General features: G+C 48.8%; 8 protein-coding genes across 8 annotated transcripts; 4 read left to right on the top strand and 4 right to left on the bottom strand.

Moving 5' to 3' along the window:
• Positions 1 to 241: 241 nt before the first annotated feature.
• Positions 242 to 1,446, top strand: N7489_003221 (HNH endonuclease signature motif containing protein; the record flags this gene model as incomplete). The annotated part of the gene is made up of 4 exons (XM_056708976.1): positions 242 to 587; positions 748 to 926; positions 979 to 1,141; positions 1,175 to 1,446. The coding sequence occupies 4 exons, from the start codon at positions 242 to 244 to the stop codon at positions 1,444 to 1,446; spliced, it is 960 nt and encodes a 319-aa protein (XP_056573278.1).
• A 179-nt stretch (positions 1,447 to 1,625) lies between these two features.
• Positions 1,626 to 2,827, bottom strand: N7489_003222 (glycoside hydrolase family 16 protein; the record flags this gene model as incomplete). The annotated part of the gene is made up of 4 exons (XM_056708977.1): positions 1,626 to 1,797; positions 1,858 to 2,342; positions 2,411 to 2,688; positions 2,737 to 2,827. 4 exons carry the CDS (start codon positions 2,825 to 2,827, stop codon positions 1,626 to 1,628), a joined length of 1,026 nt encoding a protein of 341 aa, XP_056573279.1.
• Positions 2,828 to 3,306: 479 nt separating this feature from the next.
• Positions 3,307 to 5,666, bottom strand: N7489_003223 (fungal specific transcription factor domain-containing protein; the record flags this gene model as incomplete). The annotated part of the gene is made up of 6 exons (XM_056708978.1): positions 3,307 to 3,796; positions 3,850 to 4,082; positions 4,135 to 4,557; positions 4,608 to 4,924; positions 4,988 to 5,477; positions 5,538 to 5,666. 6 exons carry the CDS (start codon positions 5,664 to 5,666, stop codon positions 3,307 to 3,309), a joined length of 2,082 nt encoding a protein of 693 aa, XP_056573280.1.
• Positions 5,667 to 6,603: 937 nt separating this feature from the next.
• N7489_003224 (uncharacterized protein) lies at positions 6,604 to 6,873 on the top strand (the record flags this gene model as incomplete). Its single annotated transcript, XM_056708979.1, has 3 exons — positions 6,604 to 6,660; positions 6,714 to 6,779; positions 6,838 to 6,873. 3 exons carry the CDS (start codon positions 6,604 to 6,606, stop codon positions 6,871 to 6,873), a joined length of 159 nt encoding a protein of 52 aa, XP_056573281.1.
• Positions 6,874 to 7,492: 619 nt separating this feature from the next.
• N7489_003225 (putative GTPase activating protein (Tsc2)) lies at positions 7,493 to 12,222 on the bottom strand (the record flags this gene model as incomplete). The annotated part of the gene is made up of 2 exons (XM_056708980.1): positions 7,493 to 8,725; positions 8,791 to 12,222. The coding sequence occupies 2 exons, from the start codon at positions 12,220 to 12,222 to the stop codon at positions 7,493 to 7,495; spliced, it is 4,665 nt and encodes a 1,554-aa protein (XP_056573282.1).
• Positions 12,223 to 13,146: 924 nt separating this feature from the next.
• On the top strand, positions 13,147 to 15,175 carry N7489_003226 (uncharacterized protein; the record flags this gene model as incomplete). Its single annotated transcript, XM_056708981.1, has 6 exons — positions 13,147 to 13,171; positions 13,229 to 13,261; positions 13,318 to 13,420; positions 13,479 to 13,544; positions 13,603 to 13,909; positions 13,961 to 15,175. 6 exons carry the CDS (start codon positions 13,147 to 13,149, stop codon positions 15,173 to 15,175), a joined length of 1,749 nt encoding a protein of 582 aa, XP_056573283.1.
• A 452-nt stretch (positions 15,176 to 15,627) lies between these two features.
• Positions 15,628 to 18,915, top strand: N7489_003227 (uncharacterized protein; the record flags this gene model as incomplete). The annotated part of the gene is made up of 8 exons (XM_056708982.1): positions 15,628 to 15,688; positions 15,760 to 16,070; positions 16,130 to 16,300; positions 16,359 to 17,680; positions 17,734 to 17,816; positions 17,873 to 18,176; positions 18,235 to 18,414; positions 18,465 to 18,915. 8 exons carry the CDS (start codon positions 15,628 to 15,630, stop codon positions 18,913 to 18,915), a joined length of 2,883 nt encoding a protein of 960 aa, XP_056573284.1.
• A 275-nt stretch (positions 18,916 to 19,190) lies between these two features.
• N7489_003228 (peptide chain release factor family protein) lies at positions 19,191 to 19,855 on the bottom strand (the record flags this gene model as incomplete). Its single annotated transcript, XM_056708983.1, has 2 exons — positions 19,191 to 19,577; positions 19,682 to 19,855. 2 exons carry the CDS (start codon positions 19,853 to 19,855, stop codon positions 19,191 to 19,193), a joined length of 561 nt encoding a protein of 186 aa, XP_056573285.1.
• Positions 19,856 to 20,293: the final 438 nt, after the last annotated feature.

Genomic DNA, 20,293 nt, shown 5'->3' on the forward strand with positions numbered 1-20,293 from the left:
GGTTAGTGCCATAGGTTAGTTAGGTGCTTTTGGGAACTTAAGACCTGTTATCGAGCCTATTGGTGCACCCGTATACTTCGCTATCGGGCCGACGTTAAGCCCGATATAAGTCAGCTCATCACATGCCTCCACCATCTTCCTCGCCCTCACCCTAAGGCTGGCAAGTTCCCAATGACGACTCACCGTCACCAGTCCTCCCTAGACGGAGTTTTGGACTTCTCAATAGTAACACCATAACAGCATGAGTCAGTTAATACCACAACAGCATGAGTCGGCAAGGAACCTAGTGATCATGCTTGTACGGCATTATGGCTCCGAGAAGACCGTTGGGAAGGGCTATCGGCCTGCGGCACTTATCCAGGCTACTCTGGAGCACGTTCCATCGCCGGATACCTTCATGACTTTCTTCCTCTCATACATCTATGAGGACCTACGTTCTGATGAAGGACATGTCGTTGATTCTGATATTACTCACGCCTTGGCATTCTTCGAGGGCTTCTTTTCATGGGAACCAGAACAAATAAACAAGCTTCACGAAGGCCTAGAAAAGTTTGCTGAGTATATCGTTGGAAATTTCCTCCTTCCCCGTTCGTTAATCCTTTATATATATATGCTTGATCTCTAGTATATGCTAATTCGCAATTGCAGTTCGAGCATCATCAGTCAAGACACCACAACCAACGCCCGCGTCGTTATCATCTGTGTTACGATAGAAATGTCTTATACGCGACCACTACCGCTGTGTAGTGTCTCGGAAATTCGATAGAGCAGCAGCTAGAAAGCGTTTCGAGGAGAATGCGGAATCTTGTGCTGATGATGACGGGAACTTGTTAAAGGATAAGTCTAGCGATGAATTTCAATACTTAGAGGTTGCCTACATTCTCCCTTATTATCTAGCGACGGTAGCTCCTAGCGAAACTGATTTGGTATATCCGATTATTAGGATTGGTATTTTGACGTTGCTAATGTTATGCCTAGAGCGATTCTAAGAAAAAAGCTCTTCGGATCTTAGATATATTCGATCCTAGAATAATCTATCTTGTTAATAGACCTGAGATCGATAGTCCTATAAACGCCCTCACTCTAACGCTGGATTACCACCGGCTATTCGGCGAATTCAAGATCTACTTCGAACCCACTAGTATACGACACTAGTATAGGATTGACTCGATAGAAAGCAGTCCTTTCCTACGTGATCCCTTATTTCCTATCACACGATCGCTTACCCTAAGTCCTTATCGTACGGTAGATCCGCTATCCTCCCGGCTTCTCGGTGTCCACCGCGCTATTGCACTTATTATGAAACTTAGCGGCGCTGGCGAATATATTGAGCGGGTCCTTCGTGATATAGAGGAGTTGGATATTAGAGAAGATGGATCGACACATTTGGGATATCTTGCAGGCTTACGACTTGGCGGGTTGTTAGATACCCTATCAGTGCATTAGGAATTGGTATAGACTTGCCCAGGCCCGCCCAGGTTCGCCCAGATTCGCCTTCCTTATTGGAGAAACCAGATAGTTTGCCTGCGCTCTGTCTCTCTCTTTCTCCTTTTCGTCCACACTAATACATACACTGTTTTCTCTGCTGGTCTTACATCAAAACCTCCCACTCCGGTATAGACAATCTACAGGAAAAGAAACCCGGAGACAACCGCAAGGAAAGACATGAATCCCAAACCACCAGCGGTCAAGTCCGAAGCCGCATTGAAAACCGGAGAAGCAGAGGGCTCACTGGGACGAGAAGAAACCGAGCCGGAGCTGGACGGCGTGGCTGTGTTAGCAGCAGTGATAAGGCTTCTACTAAATTCAGAACTGTTAGGTATAGCGACAACAGACGAGGAGGATGTGAAAACCGACCTAGAAGCGGAAGTCGTCTTCGAGGTAGTCGAGTTAGTAGAACCAGTAGAACCAGTAAACTCGATACTCTCATAAGATCCACTTTGGTCAGACCAGGTGTAAGACTCAGCCGGGTTGTAGTTGACGATAGTGACGTCCTTGATATACATAGTGAAGGGCGAATTGCTGTAATCTGTTTCGCCTCCGGCCCAGTCGATCGTGCCCTGCGCATTACTCGGGTCGCCGCCGGCCCAAATGCCGATGCGAACGTTCATGGGCGTCTGCGGATATCTTGTGCCGGATTGCGCGTCGTTGAAGGATAGCGTGCGGATGACTTTCCCGTCAACGGACCAGGTGGTGGTTTCTTTCGTCCAGACGACTTTGTAGGTATGGAATGTTTCTTGCGGTGTCGAGACAGGCTCCCAGATTGCGCGGTCGTACGTCGTGGTATCTCCTTTTCCGAAGTAGTTTGTCTCGATTTGAGTCGTGTCGCCACCAACGGCTTCCTAAGTAGATATTGAGGTTAGATATGAGGAATGTGGGACAAGGACAGAATGGGCCTATAGTCGCTTACCCAGTCAATCTCGTCAAGATCATCTGACTCAAGCACGATACTGCTGACGATGCCAGTGCCGGGGGCTGCTTTCATGGTGACTGAGACTTCGCCGAAGAAGATGTAGAAGTCGGATTGGATGGTGGGAGCGTCGCCTTGCTTGTTGACGGTAAACTCGGCGCCGTTTGAGCCCGTTTTGACGTGGCCGGCAGTGGTCGTCCACTGATCTAGATCCGAGCTCTTGGTGAAGTCGAAAGTTTGTCTCGACTGGGTTGTGCCAACATTGGCCGGGCAAGTTTCTATAGCATGTCAGAAGGTGCTGTGTTTTGGATTATAGTGTGAAATACTCTGCATTGGATTGCAGTCGCTGAATGTTTGGCCTGAGACCAGAGTCGCAGCGGCCAAGCCCACAGCGGCATACTTCAAGTAACACGGCATTTGATATATCGGGCTGATATAGGAACGGAAATATGTGTAATGAGAAATGAAGAGAACGAAAGAAAGAAAGAGTCGAGGTTAGCAACCAAGAGTAATGACAGGCAGATCCCCGAAAAGACAGCAAGAGCTAAAGAGAAAGGAGTGGGAGATGGGAGTGTTTTAATAGAATAACTACATACCCCCAAGGTCCGTAGATGTCTATTGCCTGAGACATATACTTTGCCGGTTATTTATAGTCGGAGATAAATACTTGCCCGATGAGACTCGGTTTAATTTCAAGAGTTATGGCCCTGAATAGACGACATTACTTTCAAAGATATTCAGAGTCTGATAGGGTCCAATTGGTTCGGCCTATTGGGTTTATTGCGTGGAATCCTGTGGGTGTAAGCAGGCTATTCACATCAGCCCTATGTTGATTTGTACGGAAAACGTGAAAAGCATTGTAATCAACTCCCAGACAAATACAATATATATTACATTCAGAACCTATGCGCGAGATACTCGAGACGGCATAAAAGTGAATCAGATGCTGGGATCATTTTCAAACTCAGGAAAATGATCGCTAAAGGTGTGAACATCTCATTCTCCGGAAAAATGGACAACATCCCAGAGAAATCCTCCATTCCAGCCAGTACGGATGGGGCAAAAGGAGGAATAGCGTCGGCCGTCGAGGGTAGAAATAGGCTGTCAGGCATCCAATGCAATGTATTTGAGTGAGACTGCACGGGCTGTACTTGATGATCACGAGTTACCATCATCGGATTAGACTCATCTTCGAAAACTTTCGCAGCGAGAGATAAAAAGTGACAGAAGATTGCCCGCACTTGAATAATCGGACGACTTGTTGTTTCAATACGTGTCAAGCAATCGGCAATCGTTGTCATGAGTTTGAAGTCATCAGTATCTGATGTTGCGACGACATTGCAGAACAGCACAAAGTATGCGGTGATAGGGTAGACGAGAAGTGTCCTGGACATCTGGTCAGAGTTCGCTCCAGTTTTCATGTGCAGAACATAGCTTACCAGTGCAACAGGGCCACCGTACCTTGCCTTTCGGCTGATATACATATCGACACTAGTGAAGATATGCCATGGTGGGCTTCTAACAAACACTGCTTCCTTATGTCAACGGACTGGTCTATTGCACCTCCGGTGATATGGAAGATGGCGGTCATGACCGAATGATAGGCGAATTGAAGAGCTGATATTTCAGACTGAGCATCTAGCCCTTTCCACGCCGGATACGGGCCCGAGATCTAAATAATGAGTCAGTGATGCGAGTAAAACGTATCTGAGTATTTCCCGTACTTGCTCGATCCTCTCTTGAATTTGTTGCATATTCACCAACCAATGTTTGCCCATTCCATGTGAAGATGATAAGCCTCCTGTCATCATCGAGGAGTGCCACGTAAGGTACGGCAGCACAGCAGCCTGTACTCCAGCGAGACTCATGTAAATCCGAAAAAGGTCTGACGTGGAGTGTTGATGGCCGGGTTGGCCGGAAGTGAAGTGTCCAATTTCAATATCAAGTAAAGTCTCGAATCTTCCCATCTTGAAAGCAAAATTCTTATCCAGTATATAGCACCAGGCGACACAGTAATATTCTTCTTCACTCACAGTGCCTCCCGTCTTCATGGTAGTGTCAAGACCCAGACTGGCACACACCCTGCAGGCAGCTTTGGTAAGTTCCCAGCATGCAGTGATGTCCCCGGATCCTTGATAGAGGAATATCTGGTTTCCATTAGATCTGACACATTCTTTTCAGGATTGTATGTACTTACACCGGAAAGAAGCGCCTGCAAGAGTCCGAGCGACGGAGTCGATAAGAGAGAAATGCTTCGAAGGGCTACTTTTGCTGAGGCCTGGAATTTCACCACGCTATGTGTCATTTCATGGATCAGTTCACTGTCAATTCCAGTGTTGGTGACGGCAGTCAGGAACGTGGAAGCCACAGCGTTGACGCAAACAGTGCTGATGAGCAAGTCGTGAGGCGTTCCATTCCTATGAAGCAGAGTGAGTCCTAATTGCTTTAGTGTTGCTTCAGATATGTGTCTGAAGTAGTCCCTAACAAATGGGCCAAGGCTCGACTCCTTGATGTCTATTGAAACATATCACAATTAGTTATTTTCGTTCACTGAGCACCAAGGAATAAGAAGGGTACCTTTCAACATCCAGGCTAATAGTTCAAAAGAAGGAGTTCTTATTTGTTCTTCGACAGCGATGTCACTATCAATGTTCGCCGGGTCTTCAACACTCTCTGAGAGTTGAGAGGCCAGCCCCAACCCCGATTCCAAGATCTGGCGGCGATTGATGGTGAGCCATTCCAGATGATCCAGGTGATATTGAATGGTCGTATGGGCATCACGAAGCGAGAGAGGCTTATCGTAGCCCGGAGATGCCCCGCGAGACTGGTGATAGTCCAGCCTGGAGTAGCTGTTGGATATGGCTGCGGAGTAATCCTGTAGTCCTAATAATGAATTTTGGGGATCTTGAGGGTCTGGGGCCTGGAGTGACTTTGGACATATTTGACCTCGGTTTTCTATCACCGCTAGCTGAGTGGTGTTTCTTGCTCGCTTGCTGACTCGCAGACGAGAGCATATGGTATTGTTATCCTGGCAGTTACCACATGGGTTGCCTCTGTCACAACGGACCTATGTTTGGTTAGGGCAACCCTCCATACGGTCTCATAATGAAGTTCAATCCCACCTTACGAGAGAAGCACGAATCACACTGGAGTGGGGGTCAAAGTCGTTAGCATTGCTCGCATAGTGGCAATTGTAAGAGCCGCGTACCACTGAAAGAGGTATAGAATGTTCCCTAGGTACTGGCCCTGGTGACATTCTGGCGAGCGAGAGACATAGGACATTGAGCGAGCATGGGAGATGAAGAAAAATGCGCCATTCCGTAGCTTTAAGTCAAGGGATATATATTGAAGCGCAAACCTTTAAACTATTCCTATATTCCTATAGATCGCTATCGAGCTTGATACTCCATAAAGAAGCTTGTGGTCCCATTTCGCTTCTTTATGGGGCTCTAAGGGGGCTCTGCTGTTGAAGACTTGTTCTGGTTGGACAGCAATGACCCGATGTGTTCTTCATTTCTGATTTAAACTATTTTGTTCCTATTTTTATCGATTCTATACATTTAGAACTGTGCTAAGCCCCTGACTGTTCCAAGTTTCGCTTCATAACCGCGTGTCCGTCTTGGCGCGGGTATACACTCAGCCCTACCCTCCGAGCTCCGTGGCCCCGATCGGATATAGTGGCCTATTATTAGCCACGGGTGTGTGTCGGGTCTTGGAGAAACTGTAAGGAGACGTCCATATTCAGTACATCTAAACGATTGAAGGCTTCATATGAGGATTGTGTTATAACTTGTTCATGATGTGTATGTACACAGTGAATATCAATAGAACGTCGAGGAGTCCACTAATAATTTCACAAAAGCAACCCACTTGTCTGCTAGAAAATGTGGATTACAGATGAAGGCAAAGATTCACTTGTATTCACTTGATCAAACCTGGTTCCTGATCGACATCAGGTTTCTGCAGCCCCATAAAATCCGATTGGGCCGTCTATAATTATTCGGTATAAGCATACCCTATACCACACAGAGCAATAGACCAGCAGATCTCGGGTATAGATACTTGAGTCAAACTCTCCAAGAAATAGGTATAAGTAGGCCCTGCTGTTGAACTGAACATCGCAACAGACAAGCCTCTTCCAACAGTCTTCAATCCTCATTCAACAATCCTCAACTTCCAAAACCTCTACCATTATGCGTTTCACCATCCTCACTGCTCTCGCCTTCGTTGGCCTTTCCATGGCTACATCGGTATCAACCCTTTCATACCTATCATATCCTATTCAAAGCTAATTCCATAATAGATCCCCTCCGGAGGAAAGTGCAAGCAGGATGGAAGCTTGGGTAACTGTGAATCAAACCTCTGTGTGGTATGGCCCTGATCATAACACTTTGCGAAAGGCAGAAGATGCTAATTCCATTCTACAGCAACTGCCTGACCAGCCTTTTGGAAAGTGCAAATAAGCTCGCACATGGAAAAAAGTAACTGTACAGTGTACAGAATCAACTAGGTTGATTACAGACAATGCGGGGCCACTTTCCTTCATATCATACCGCTAGCATATAGAAACTCTGTTTGTTTTCAAGTCAACTGATGTAGAACATGTGCTGGTAAGCTGTGGCGAGAAGAAGCTCTGTCTGCGAGTTTGAAGAAAAGACTGTTCGGATGAAACGAGGCCTGGGTTAAGATCTGTAAAAAGGCACCATTATGTCAAGTCTAGTATAGAACATTGATTTATTCACTAAAACCCTAATCCTAATCGCGACAGCGCTGACAGGCAAGAAACATTGAAAAGAAAAAAACTTTTGGAGGGGTATTCACAAATGCGACAATTGTCTTGCATCACGAAAAAAACACAAGATGATGTACATGAAGTCGTTTCTAGGGGTCATTGGGTCATCGAGAGGGGAAAGGATTGGGCTATTTCTCGTTAGAGGGAGAGGTGGTGTAAGATAAGGAGAGAATGGATGAAGTGAGAGGAGAGGGTGTCTTGTAGATATGGGCAGTAAAAGGAGAAGAGGATAGTCATGGAGGTCATCTCGCCCAGGACTGTCATCGGGAAGACTCAGCAACAAAGACGGATCAGCGGGCCCAGCGTGAGAAATCCAAATTCTGGAGAATGTTGGTGTCTGCCGCTGCATTCCATTCCGCAGCGAAATCGGTCTGTACTTGAGGTGCACGAGAGGGTAGTTCCTCCGAGAAGATATTGGGTTTGGTATTCCGCCGCAGACCTGGATAAGTCCCTTCGGCGGCCTCAGAGCCTTGACTTTGGGCTTTGAGAGCCCGCTCGCGGACTTTCTTGATTTCTCGCAGACGGGTGGTCCAGGACGAGGTATGTTCACCACCCTTGTTGCTCCAGACAAGCGAGAAGACGGACGCATTGAGGGCAAGAATGCGAACAAAGGCTGCCAAGTTCTTGCCGGAAATGACCTTTGGTGTCGCAGCAGGTGAGACGTCTGGGAAGCCGGGCTTGCTCACGACCTGCACGCTGTAGTAGAGCTTCTGCGGATCTGTCTCACCACTGGCATTGCCACTTTCGTCGTAGGCAATCCGAGATGATGGCGTGATGACGATGTTGATAGAGTTGAACTCGGACGGAATTGTGTCAAAGTTGAAGGGCAGATTGGATCGGTTGAACACGATGGTGACGTGGTTATTGCCAAGGTTTCGTTTCTTGTTGACGCAGGCTGGGTCACGGTCAAAGTCCGTAGGCATCATCGTTGCAACATGATACACAATTTCAGTCACACGATCCCGCCAAGCGTAGGTGTACTCTCCATCAGTATCGGCATACAATCCTTGCGGATTGAATTGGGGGTTCCGAAGGGACACTTTGGTTCCCAACCCCGACAGCAGATATTCGTAATCCGCAGAACCACCGGTGTTGGCCAAAATATCCGCCTCCTTTGTCTGGCCATTGTCAATGTATACAACGCCAATCCGATGACCATCCACAATGTCGGTGCGATCAAAGTTATTAATCGCACGTCGAGTGATGTCGTCTTCCGGAACCGGGATGGGTTGCATGACTGTAGGCGTAGGGAAGGCAGTGGCAGTCAATTGAAGCATGATATGACTCGGCAGGACTGCCGTGCGCATGGAGTCGGAATGCAAATGGGCATCCGGAGTTGGAGGAACTTGATGCGGCAGAACTGGGGCCGTCCGCTGTTGATAGACAGAGTATGTGGTACCCGATGCCTGGCGCTTCGTGATCTGAGACAATCCAGATAGTCCGGCGCTCTCGACGGTGACGATACTCATGCCGACAATCCATGACTTCTTTGCAACTGGACCATCCTCAGGGGAAGGGGGAAGCTTTCGAAGGGGATGGTCTCTCCGAGATCCGAATAAGCGACTCGCTGCATCAAATCGATGAATACTTGGCTCTGTTCTTCTACCACCTCTTTTCCATGTTCATCGTGATATATGAGTCTGCTGGTGATCCAATTGACATGTTTGGGTCGATCCTGGAGTTTCAGAGACAAGAACCAGAAGACCATGACATGGTAGGTGAGGTTCGAGATATACTTCGACATTCCATCTTGGGAGGTCTCGACAGCTTCAGCTGCATGGGCGGCAATTTCCTTTGCCCCGGCACTGAGTCTAGACTGAGGAGGTTGGGCTGACAGGGAGGCCCTTGCAGCCAATTCAGAGGCTCTGTACCGATGCTCTCGAGAGGTCTGCAAAAATCGAATGCAGATGCCGAACACAGTGCGGATCTCCTCCTCGCGCAAGTTGACGTAGACAGCGGGCAATCGGGCAAGCAGAGCCAGGAGCTCCAAAATGTGGACAGCAATGTTTGACATGGTGATCACCTTTGACATCCTATCAAGAATGCTGTTCAATGATTTCGTGACTGACATTGGGATTTCATAGCAACAGAGTGACAGTGCTTGAATGCACCCACGGGATGTGCCGCCCCATGATCCAATGATACCCTGCATGAAAGCTCGGACAAGATCATCCTCTTCACTCTTGGCAAAGTGTTCATGATAGCTGACAAGCATGCAAAGCGCATCGAAGATGCAGGCGGCCACATCGCTCTTTTTCAGTCCAGTGGTCTCAGGAGGCTCGTGGAAGGTTCCATTCTTGACCTGATCACACAGAATGCTGCGAAGGAGCGTGATCTGAGGGATAGCATCTCTGAAAAAGTCTTTGTTGCCAAGCTGAGGTCCTATATGAGTAAGAATGTAGCTGTAAACATCCCAGTCGACTTCTCGTTGCAACAAGGTGATCACAACTTCGAGCCACATTTTGACCTTCAATAGCCCCGTGGTTCTTGTTATTGTCGTTTCTGATTCGGCGGGGTTAGACTCCTCCGGGTGGGTGTAGGCAAATACGACAGGACTAGACTCTCCAGATGGTTGCTCCGGAAGCACTTGCGGCAGAGCATATGTCCACACTGGGGCCGTCAGCTTTGATCCACGGGCAGAGATAGAGCCACGTCCCTGGGCCGACTTCGACATTGGGGTTGGCGCAGACTCTCTCATTGGAAGCTTTCCGGTTGGTGAGACTGGTGAGTTATCTTGCTGAGGAATCTCGCGGGTGGGGCTATCGCTGGGGGCCTGTAATTTAGAGCCACCATCGAGATTGCGACCCAGTACGTTCATCAAGAAGTCGCTCTCCGATGTTGATATGACTGCGACTGACCCTGCCGAGTCACATCGCAGTCGGAAAAGTAGTTTTAAGACCGTCAAACGTGAGTCTACTGGCCGACTTGGAGATTGAGCAATGTCTAGCAGTGCCTCGAAAACCATCACAGCTTTGGTTGAGGAGAGGTTCAAGGCACGCAGCATCATCTTCACGAGGCCCACAGCACAGACGTTTGTCAAGCTTAACTCCAAGACACTAGTGGTGGACGTACGGCGTTGAGATCCATGGCTCGGAGGATGCTCGCGCGGTTCGTCGCGATGGAGTTCCGCCTGCATCGGCGCTCCAATAGTGCTTATCAGCAACTTGAACATATCATCATCACTGTATTGTATAGCCGGGCCCGTTAACAAAGACACCAGCGACTCCAAAAAGAGAAGATCATGTTCCGCCGAGAAATCCTTCAATAGGAGCCCGAGAAGACCGTGTTCGTGGGAGAAAAGCAAATCCTCATGGCCGGATAGAGCTTCTTTCAACGTGTCCAAAGCTAAGATACGGATGTCCGAGCTTTGTTTTCGTGGTTGAACAAAACACGCGACCAGCTCACGGCAATGATGAGCCCAGTCTGAATTGTTGGAAGGATGGCAGGTTTTGTCTTCTCTCATCGAATGGATGATGAGCTCAGCCTGTGGAGGCTCAACGTGCTGGTGTATCTTCATGAGGAACCGGACAGCATGGTGTTTTTGGTCTCTGTTGAGTTGTTCCCACTGGGATTCAAAAGCAGAAGCAATGCGGATGAGATTTGCCAGAATGTAGGATTTGGTCTCGTCGTACGTAGGTTTGCCCTGAGGGCTAGTTGTAGAAGTGGGGGATGGCGCTGACTCGTCCACGAGCCGGCGAGAACAGAGTATGATAAGATTAACAAATGCCGTCCAATCCCGTTCCAATGCGACTCGAACATAGTCTCCTTCCAGAATGTTTAGACACAGATCCAACATGTCGGCATCCACTCTGCTGTCATCCTTTTGGGCAATGACTTGCAACGATTCCATCAGCTGATCAAAGGGAAGCTGGGGCATGCCATCTTGGCCATAAGCACGAACAAAATCCGAGAACACATAAAGTGTGCCACGGAGAACATTCAGGTTTCGACTTTGTTCGACGGCGCACGAATCTCTCAGGAAGTCATGGAGTGTGTTTACCATCTCTGCCTGTCTTCGTGATTTGGCTAGACTGCGCACTGCTCGTGATGTGGGCCCAGAGAGGGGTTTGACTGACGCATGGATGCTGCAAAGGACTTCTAAGAGAGTTGGGAAGCTTATGTCAGGCACATCGGCGTACATAATGACAGCGTCAAACACGGCCAGAGAGTTCTTTATATCCGCCGCGACACTGGTTCTCCTGCAAGTTGTAAATATTTCCGTGAGGAGAGTTTCGATTTCCTCCTGGGTTGGCTGTTTTCGCTGCAAAGTGATCAGGTCGACCACAAACTGGAAGAGATCTGCAAACACTGCTTCATCGTGACTAGGTCCATGTGGTTTAACCACTTTTCCCTTTTTCGCCTTTGCTCGCGCAGATGCGATTGTCTCATAAAACGGAACGATCCACGAGGAGATGATATGAAGAATTGAGGAGCTCGCGAAATCCAATTTCCTACCATGATCTGATAGGGAGATCAACGACTGTACGCGCGCAGCAATCACTTCTGGCTCGGTTGGAGAAGCTATCGATTCAAAGACCAGCCGCCTAGCTGACGGAGACAAATCTTGACGGGCTGCAATCGCTTCTAATAATCTGGCACCACTTTGCTGAGCATCCGGCGAGCTTTCATGATGTAGAAGGTACTCGGCAGCCTCCCACAGCACCATGGACTGGTCGGAGCTGAACCATGAGAGACCCTTTGATAAACTGTCCGCCTCCTCGATCGCCTGTGCTAGATTTTGCCTTTGGGACAGATTGTGGAGTGACGTCTCGAAATCCAGGCCACTGGGAGTGTCCGAGGAACTCGACACAACACTGCCACGATGCATTGATTCGGATCCGTGCGCACGCCGATTTGTTCCGCGACTATCCGTGTGAGACAGCGAGTCGCTGCTGCTTTCCTGTAATGAGACAGGGGAATGCGATTTGGGTCGACCAACGCCTAGAGTTTTGAAGACATCTGCGAAGCTAGTTGACGAGGGTTTGTGCTGGGAGAACTGTGGAACATCATCGGAAGACATCCGCTGCAGTGGCCGAGGGAGAGAGTCAGGCGGACGTTGTTTTGTGAACTATTTGACAGCTAAGTTAGCCCAGGTATTGCATCATCCACGACGACGTCGAAAGGCAGATCGGGAATTTTTACCCTTTAGAAGTTGGCAAATAAGAGCTACTAACTACATAGGAAGTTCCTATGACCAGAGAATGCACATCCAGGGACTCAAATGATGTCTAGCAAGCTGCGACAACGGGTATTTGGTGATCAATATCGGCGCACCAAACGAGCCTGATCGGCAGCGGATAGGGAATTGGACCGGGATGACAAGGTCAGATGATGAATATCAAGAGAACTAGTACCCCGCCAGATCGATGACACAACAAGCAAGTGATGTGATGTGGATTGAGGGGGGTTATCAATCACGCATCGGAGATGAAGATATTCCAGCCCAATCACCTGATGTACTTTACTGATGTCACACACCGCCCAGAATGTGTGGCAGAAAGGGCGGTGAGGGGGAGGCTAAGTTCAGACTTGTGACTGAGTACATGTACTTTTGCTAGTGCTGAGCGTGAAAGATGTGAGGCTATACATACAGGTCATGAACTCTTTATATGTAGATTTTTGGAGGGATCCCCTTCTACAGAGTACATACATACTATTGAAGACCCTTTGATTCGTTCAAATCACATGACTCACAGTTATCGGGAAGGCAGAAAAGTCAATCAAAGTGGGGGAATGGGAGGGCGGTGACCACGGAAAGGCGGTTTTTTTACAGCTTCAAAAATTATTTGATTCTTTCTTCCCCCTTGGCAGAAGCCAGGAACGGCACCCTACATTTCTTTTCTTTCTTGAGGGTCTTTGTTATACTGGTCGTTCGTTTTTAAACTCAATATCAAATCTCACATATCTTGTCTCAGTCGGGTCTTTCATCCCCACCATCACCAGGATGAAGTACGTCGTGGTTTCTGGAGGTATTTATTGCGGGTCGATCTCATAGGAACAAGCAGTAACTGACTCATGTATAACAGGTGTCATTAGTGGCATCGGGAAGGGCGTAATTGGTACACCTCTCTATGAATCGAACTAGAAAAAAGCCGCTCGGTCTAACTTTATCCAGCCTCGAGTACCGGATTGCTGCTGAAGACTCAGGGTGCCCGAGTCACCTCGATCAAGATCGATCCCTATATGAACGTTGATGCTGGAACTATGGCCCCTACCGAGTACGTGGTTGCTCTCAATTTCCATTTCTGAACGCTGTTCCTGACATAAATTTCTTAGGCACGGAGAGGTATTCGTGTTGAACGACGGTGGCGAAGCGGATCTTGATCTCGGAAACTATGAGCGGTAGGTTCTTCTCTTCACGGGTCATACAACCGAGACTAATTGATATTTTGCGATTTAGCTACCTTGGAGTTACCCTTGGAAGGGATAACAACATCACAACCGGGAAGGTCTACAAGCATGTGATCGAGAAGGAGCGCCGCGGCGATTACCTTGGACGCACGGTGCAGATAGTGCCGCACTTGACAGACGCTATCCAGGAATGGATCGAGCGTGTGGCTAGAACACCCGCTGACGACACCAACGAGGAACCGGATGTTTGTGTTATCGAGCTTGGTGGCACACTTGGTGACATTGAGAGCGCTCCTTTCGTTGAGGCACTGCGCCAGCTGCGTCGTCGGGCTGGCAAGGACAATTTCGTCCAGATCGTATGTTTAATAACTGCCAGACCATTCGACTCCAACTCTGACTCTTTCTAGCACGTTTCCCTGGTTCCCGTCATCCACGATGAATTGAAGACCAAGCCTACCCAACAGGCTATCCGGGATGCTCGCTCAGCTGGTTTGAGCCCAGATCTTATTGCATGCCGTTGTGAGAGACCCCTAGACAAGGCCACCACCGACAAGATCGCCATGTTCTGCCAAGTTGAGCCAGAGCAGGTGATTGGCGTGCACAATGTCAGCTCTACCTACCACGTCCCTCTGCTTCTCGAGGAGCAAGGCTTCCTTGGTGTTCTGAGTGATCTTCTCAACATCAAGAAGGTCGACATCTCTCAGACACAGGTTCTCAAGGGTCAGTCCACTTGGAAACAGTGGAAGACCCTTACGACTGCGCAGGAGCACACTTTCGAAACTGTCAACATTGCTCTCGTTGGCAAGTATGTCACTCTCCACGACTCTTACTTGTCCGTCATCAAGTCCCTGGAGCACGCTGCTATGGCTTCCCGCCGAAAGCTCAACATCATTTGGGTTGATGCCTCGCACCTTGAAACCGAATGGGAGGAGACCAACTCCAAGGAATACCACAAGGCCTGGTATGATATCCACACTGCCCATGGAATCTTGGTCCCAGGCGGCTTCGGTACCAGAGGCACCAATGGTATGATGCGCGCTGCCCACCACGCTCGTACCAAGAACAAGCCTTACCTTGGTATCTGCCTGGGTATGCAGATTGCAGTGATTGAATACGCCCGTAACGTCTGTGGGCTCGAGGGTGCCAACTCGGTTGAACTTGATGAGCGTACCACCCATCCGATCGTGGTGTACATGCCCGAGATCGACCAGGTGAACCTCGGCGGTACTATGCGTCTTGGTTCCCGTCCTACCCTCTTCCAGGAAAATTCCGAATGGTCTAAGCTCCGTTCTCTCTACGGATTGGACCGCACTTCTGTCGATGAGCGCCACCGCCACCGCTATGAAGTTAACCCCGAGTATATTGATCAGCTCCAGGCTGCCGGTCTCCACTTCATTGGCAAGGATGACCGGGGTGAGCGCATGGAAATTGTCGAGCTGAAGGACCACCCTTGGTTCGTGGGTGTTCAGTTCCACCCCGAGTATATTTCTCGTGTGTTGGCACCCAGCAAGCCATTCCTCGGATTCCTTTCCGCCGCGGCCGGCTGTTTTGACCAGGTCAAGGCTTTGTCTCAGGCGAAGGAGATGGATTTAGCTAACGGGGTCAGCAACATTGTTCTCTAAGCATTGATGGTTCCAAATGATGGTTCCATAGGAGTTTGTAATTTTCACGAAAAAGCATTATGAATATAGAGAATTAAATAAAATATTTACCACTTAATACTTCTCTGCAATTGTACATCTCCCGATTTTAATACTCCTTACAGAGCGCAGAGTCACTGCGCAGGATATCAAGCCTCATGCCTGAGGCAGAGAGAGGCTCAAGCATGTGACGTTCTAACCTCATTGGGACTAGCGTACTTCCAGTGTTTATGTGGGCTGTTACAATTTATTGAGCACTCGCATTATTATCTTTGAGCTTTGGATCTTTTATCTTTTTCCTTCTGTGGTAATCAGCACTTCTGCTCACCTTTGAATCTTCTGAATACTTAATTCCTACCTGTTCGCATCTATCTTTTTTCTTTTCCTTTCCTCATCTAATCCCTCTCACTTGTATTCATACCCCACGTAACAAAATGGCGGAGGGTCTTGGAGCTCTGTTAGAGGCAAGCTTGGACCCCAGACAAAACAAGGCAGGTAAGTGATAAGTGTCGACCTCGGGTACTTGAAACAGTGTTGACTGATGTGATTCTTTTTTTCTCTTTCAGCCGAGATTACTCTTCGTCAGGAAGAACAGAAGCCCGGTTTCTCGCTACAGCTTCTTCACATCACCGCATCGGAGACCACACCTTACAACACACGTCTTGCTAGTGCTCTATGCTTTAAGAACTTTATCAAGCGCAACTGGACGGATGAAGATGGAAATTACAAGCTGCAGCTGGATGAAGTTACGACTCTCAAGCGCGAGCTGATCTCCTTGATGATCTCGGTTCCACCGGGAATTCAGAGCCAGTTGGGTGAGGCCGTTAGTGTGATCGCTGACAGTGACTTCTGGGAGCGATGGGATACTCTGGTTGATGTAAGTTGGGACTCAACAAAGCATTGTACTGCTATTTCTGACAATTTGTTTTTCTCTAGGACCTCGTCTCGAAGCTGTCACCAGGCAACCCCACTGTCAACATTGGTGTGCTGCAAGTTGCACACTCCATTTTCAAGAGATGGAGACCTTTGTTCCAGTCCGATGCGCTCTACACGGAGATCAACCACGTTCTCGGCAAGTTCGGTACTCCGTTCCTGGCCCTGTTTGAGGTATGTTCAATTTTCTACCCAGTTTTACTTCGGTGGGCCGAATGTTAACACATCCCAGGCACTGGACAACTACCTTGAGCAAAACAAGGCCAACAAAGAGAACCTTACCCAAGGGTTCACTCAGCTCAACCTGATGGTCAAGCTGTTTTACGACCTTTCCTCCCACGATCTCCCTCCTATGTTCGAAGACAACATCTCCGGAATCGCAACCATCTTCCTCAAATATTTGACCTACGATAATCAATTACTCCACACCGATGAGGAGACGGAGGCTGGTCTGCTAGAATATGTTCGCGCTGGTATCTTTGAGGCCTTGACTCTCTACGTACAGAAGTACATGGATGTCTTCCAGCCTCACGTCGGACAGTTCATTGGGAGCTCATGGAGCTTCCTCACAACCATCGGTCAGGAGACCAAGTATGATATTTTGGTCAGCCGAGCACTGCACTTCTTGACATCTGTCGCAGGCATGCCCGAGCATGCCGCTGCTTTCCAAGCTGAGGAAACTTTGGGCCAGATAGTTGAAAAGGTCATCTTGCCGAACGTTAGCCTGCGCGAGTCCGACGAAGAACTTTTCGAGGATGAGCCGATTGAGTTCATTCGACGGGACTTGGAAGGATCCGATAGCGAGACCAGACGCCGGGCTGCCACTGATTTCCTCCGCAAGCTGGCAGAAAAATTCGAAGAGCCAGTGACCCAGGTCGTCCTCAAGTATACCCAACACTACCTGGGCGAGTATGCCAAGGATTCATCCAACTGGAAGGCCAAGGACACAGCGACGTACCTTTACTCCGCTATCGCGGCCAAGGGCACTGCGACCGCCTCGCACGGTGTGACTGCCACTAACCAGTTGGTCAGCATCACGGATTACTTCCAGCAGAACCTCGCCGCGGATCTTATCAACGAGGGTGGCGTTCACCCTATCCTGAAGGTCGACGCTATCAAGTATCTGTACACTTTCCGCAGCATCATTACCAAGGAACAGTGGCTGCAGGTTCTACCTGTGCTGGTGAAGCATTTGGCGTCGTCCAACTTCGTCGTCTACACCTATGCTGCCATTGCCCTGGAGCGAGTACTTTTCCTCACCGACAGCCAAGGACAGGCAGTCATTCCACCTACTGAAATTACACCGCTTGCCAAGGATCTTCTTGAGCACATTTTCCAGCTGATCCAGAGTAATCCGGCTCCTGAGAAGGTGCAGGAGAATGAGTTCTTGATGCGTTGCGTGATGCGGGTTTTGGTTGTCATCAAGGAGGGCGTGGTGCCTTTCACCGATCTCGTCCTCCAGCGCTTCATTAATATTACCAATATCATCAGCGCGAACCCAAGTAACCCCCGATTCTACTACTTCCACTTCGAAGCTATGGGCGCCTTCATCCGGTATGTTCCTAAACTTTTCGAATTCTAAGTGCTAAACGTTAACATGATGATAGATTTGCTGCCCCTGCCAACCCCGACAAGCTCGAGCAGGCTCTTTATGCGCCCTTCGCAGCTATCCTCCAGAATGATGTGCAAGGTGAGGCAAACCAGTCGACATCTTTGTCAGAACGAACCCTTACTAACAAATTTCAGAATTCATGCCCTACGTTTTCCAGCTCTTCGCGGCGCTGCTCGAGGCCAACCCATCCGGCACCCTTCCCACCTACTACCAGGAACTTATTGGCCCTATCCTGATGCCCGTTATGTGGGACTCGAAGGGAAATATTCCTGCCTTGGTCCGGCTGCTTTCCTCGATCATCCCGCGTGGTTCGCAGTTCATCATTGAACACAAACAGATCGAGCCCATCCTTGGTATCTTCCAGAAGCTAGTTTCAACCAAGGCTAATGAGAGCTTTGGCTTTGATCTCTTGGAGACAGTTGTTGCTAACTTCCCACCGTACGTATCACATCTTCCAAGCGCCCAATTTCCGGTTATCTAATTCCGCTTCCCCTAGAACTGCCCTTGAGAACTACTTTGTCATGATCATGCAGATCATTCTTCAACGTCTGCAGAACTCCAAGACAGAGAACCTGACTATGCGCTTCATTCGCTTCTTCCACTTCATCTCGGCACAGGACAACAAGGGCTACAGCGCAGACTTCGTCATCCAGGTCACCGACAAGGTGCAAGAGGGGTATGTATCCACACTCTGTTTAAGTGGTCCGAATGCTAATATATACTTAGACTATTCACCCCCATCTATGTCAACGTCATTCTGCCTGAAACTCAGAAGCTTGCCCGGCCTTTGGATCGCAAGACGGCTATCGTCTCCTTCACTAAGACCCTTGCCAACTCAGAGGCCTTTGCCACTCGGTACAGCCAGAAGGGGTGGGGCTTCACCTGCACCGCCTTGCTCAAGCTTCTCGAGCTTCCGCCGCTGCCCGCAAGCAGAGATGATCTCATTAACGACGCAGACATCGAAGACATGTCCTTCGGTGTTGGGTTCACTCCTCTGAACACCATCCGTGCCCAGCAGAAGGACCCGTGGCCCGAGACTGGTGCCGACCTCAAGGCTTGGGTGGGCTCATACCTGAAGGAGGCCGACAAGAAGCAGAATGGCCGTATTTCGCAATTCGCCCAGGAACGTCTTGACGATCAGTCAAAGACTGTGCTGGCAAGTTATATTTCCCAATAGTGGCTTTTCTATGGTCCCATTTCCTTTCAAGAAACTAAAAAGTTCAACTTACGCGTGTTTGCTTTCTCCTTCAGAGTAATGCAATCCTTTTCCCAATTCCCCTACTACACCAAATGCATGTTGCGATGAGACACTAGATCCATGAATTCAATGTTTGTTTGATTTTCCATTAGGAGTACATCTATGAGAATGTAAATCTCGCAAAAATAAACGCTCAAACGCCAATGCAGTAGACCTACTATACAAAATGACCATGTAACGAGATAAAGCTCGCATCATACACCCTTTCCAGGGACTTCAGATTTAGCCTCGCCCCCGCCCCCAGTTTCCGATTCAGTCTCCTTAGTTTCTCCCTCCTTTACATCATCGTCCCATATGATCTCGACCTCATCTTCTTCCTCTTCAATTCCCCCCTCTTTCGCCCCCTCCCCAAGCTCTCGGTACTTCCTCCGCGTCTTCTTCATCTTACTAGCCTTCTTCTTCTTCGCCGCCGCAGCCTTGATCGCAACCCGGCTATTATCCCCATTCTCTAGTGCCTCGATTTTATCAGCGAGCAGCGAGCGCGCAATCTTCGCGTTCTGCGACTGTGAACGCGTCGCTTGGCATTTGACCACCACCCCGCTGGGCTTGTGGATGATTTGTACGGCTGAGTTCGTTTTGTTCTAGGTTCTGTTAGTTTTGGTCTGTGACTGGGATGGCGATGGTGTATGGGAAGAGATAGAAGAGAGCTATGGTCTGGGAATGGCGATTGGGACTTGAAACATACAATCTTCTGTCCGCCAGGCCCGGTGCCTTTTAGGTAGGATATTGATATGTCGGCATCGCTGATCTTGAGTCGTGGGGGGAGCGGTTTGGCGGGGACGATGGGGGTTTGGCTGAAGAGTCGGGCTGGAGCTGCTAGTGTTCGGGACGACGTCCACCAGTGTAGCCGAGAGAGCATTGCTTTGGTGCTGGCGCCGTGGTTTGTTGAAGGTTGAGGTTATTGCCGCCGAGGTTTGCGATAAGATAAGCTTGAAGTATGATTATTTGGCTCCTTTGGATGATTTTCTGGTTGCATTAAAGACAATAAGCTTGGTATTTTAAATCAGTGGGAGTTCTAGGCAGTTGGATATGTTTCCGTTCTGTAGGTTAAAAGTGGCGTCTATATGTAGTCCTGTAAGCTTTCCTCACTGGATGAGAGGACTACCGAGGTGATCATGAATAGCAACCATGGAGAGCACTTATCCAAGGATTATGAAACGGATATTGGGTCTCGTACATCTGGGCTAATCAATTTGACCAGCAAAAGGACATGGACCTACTTGTACTATATCTATGCTCAATATTGTTGCCTACATACTACATATATACCGAGTTATATGACACAAGCACGGAGTAC

The sequence above is a fragment of the Penicillium chrysogenum genome, assembly GCF_028827035.1.
Source record: "Penicillium chrysogenum strain IBT 35668 chromosome Unknown utg000001l_segment0_segment0, whole genome shotgun sequence".
Taxonomy (NCBI): domain Eukaryota; kingdom Fungi; phylum Ascomycota; class Eurotiomycetes; order Eurotiales; family Aspergillaceae; genus Penicillium; species Penicillium chrysogenum.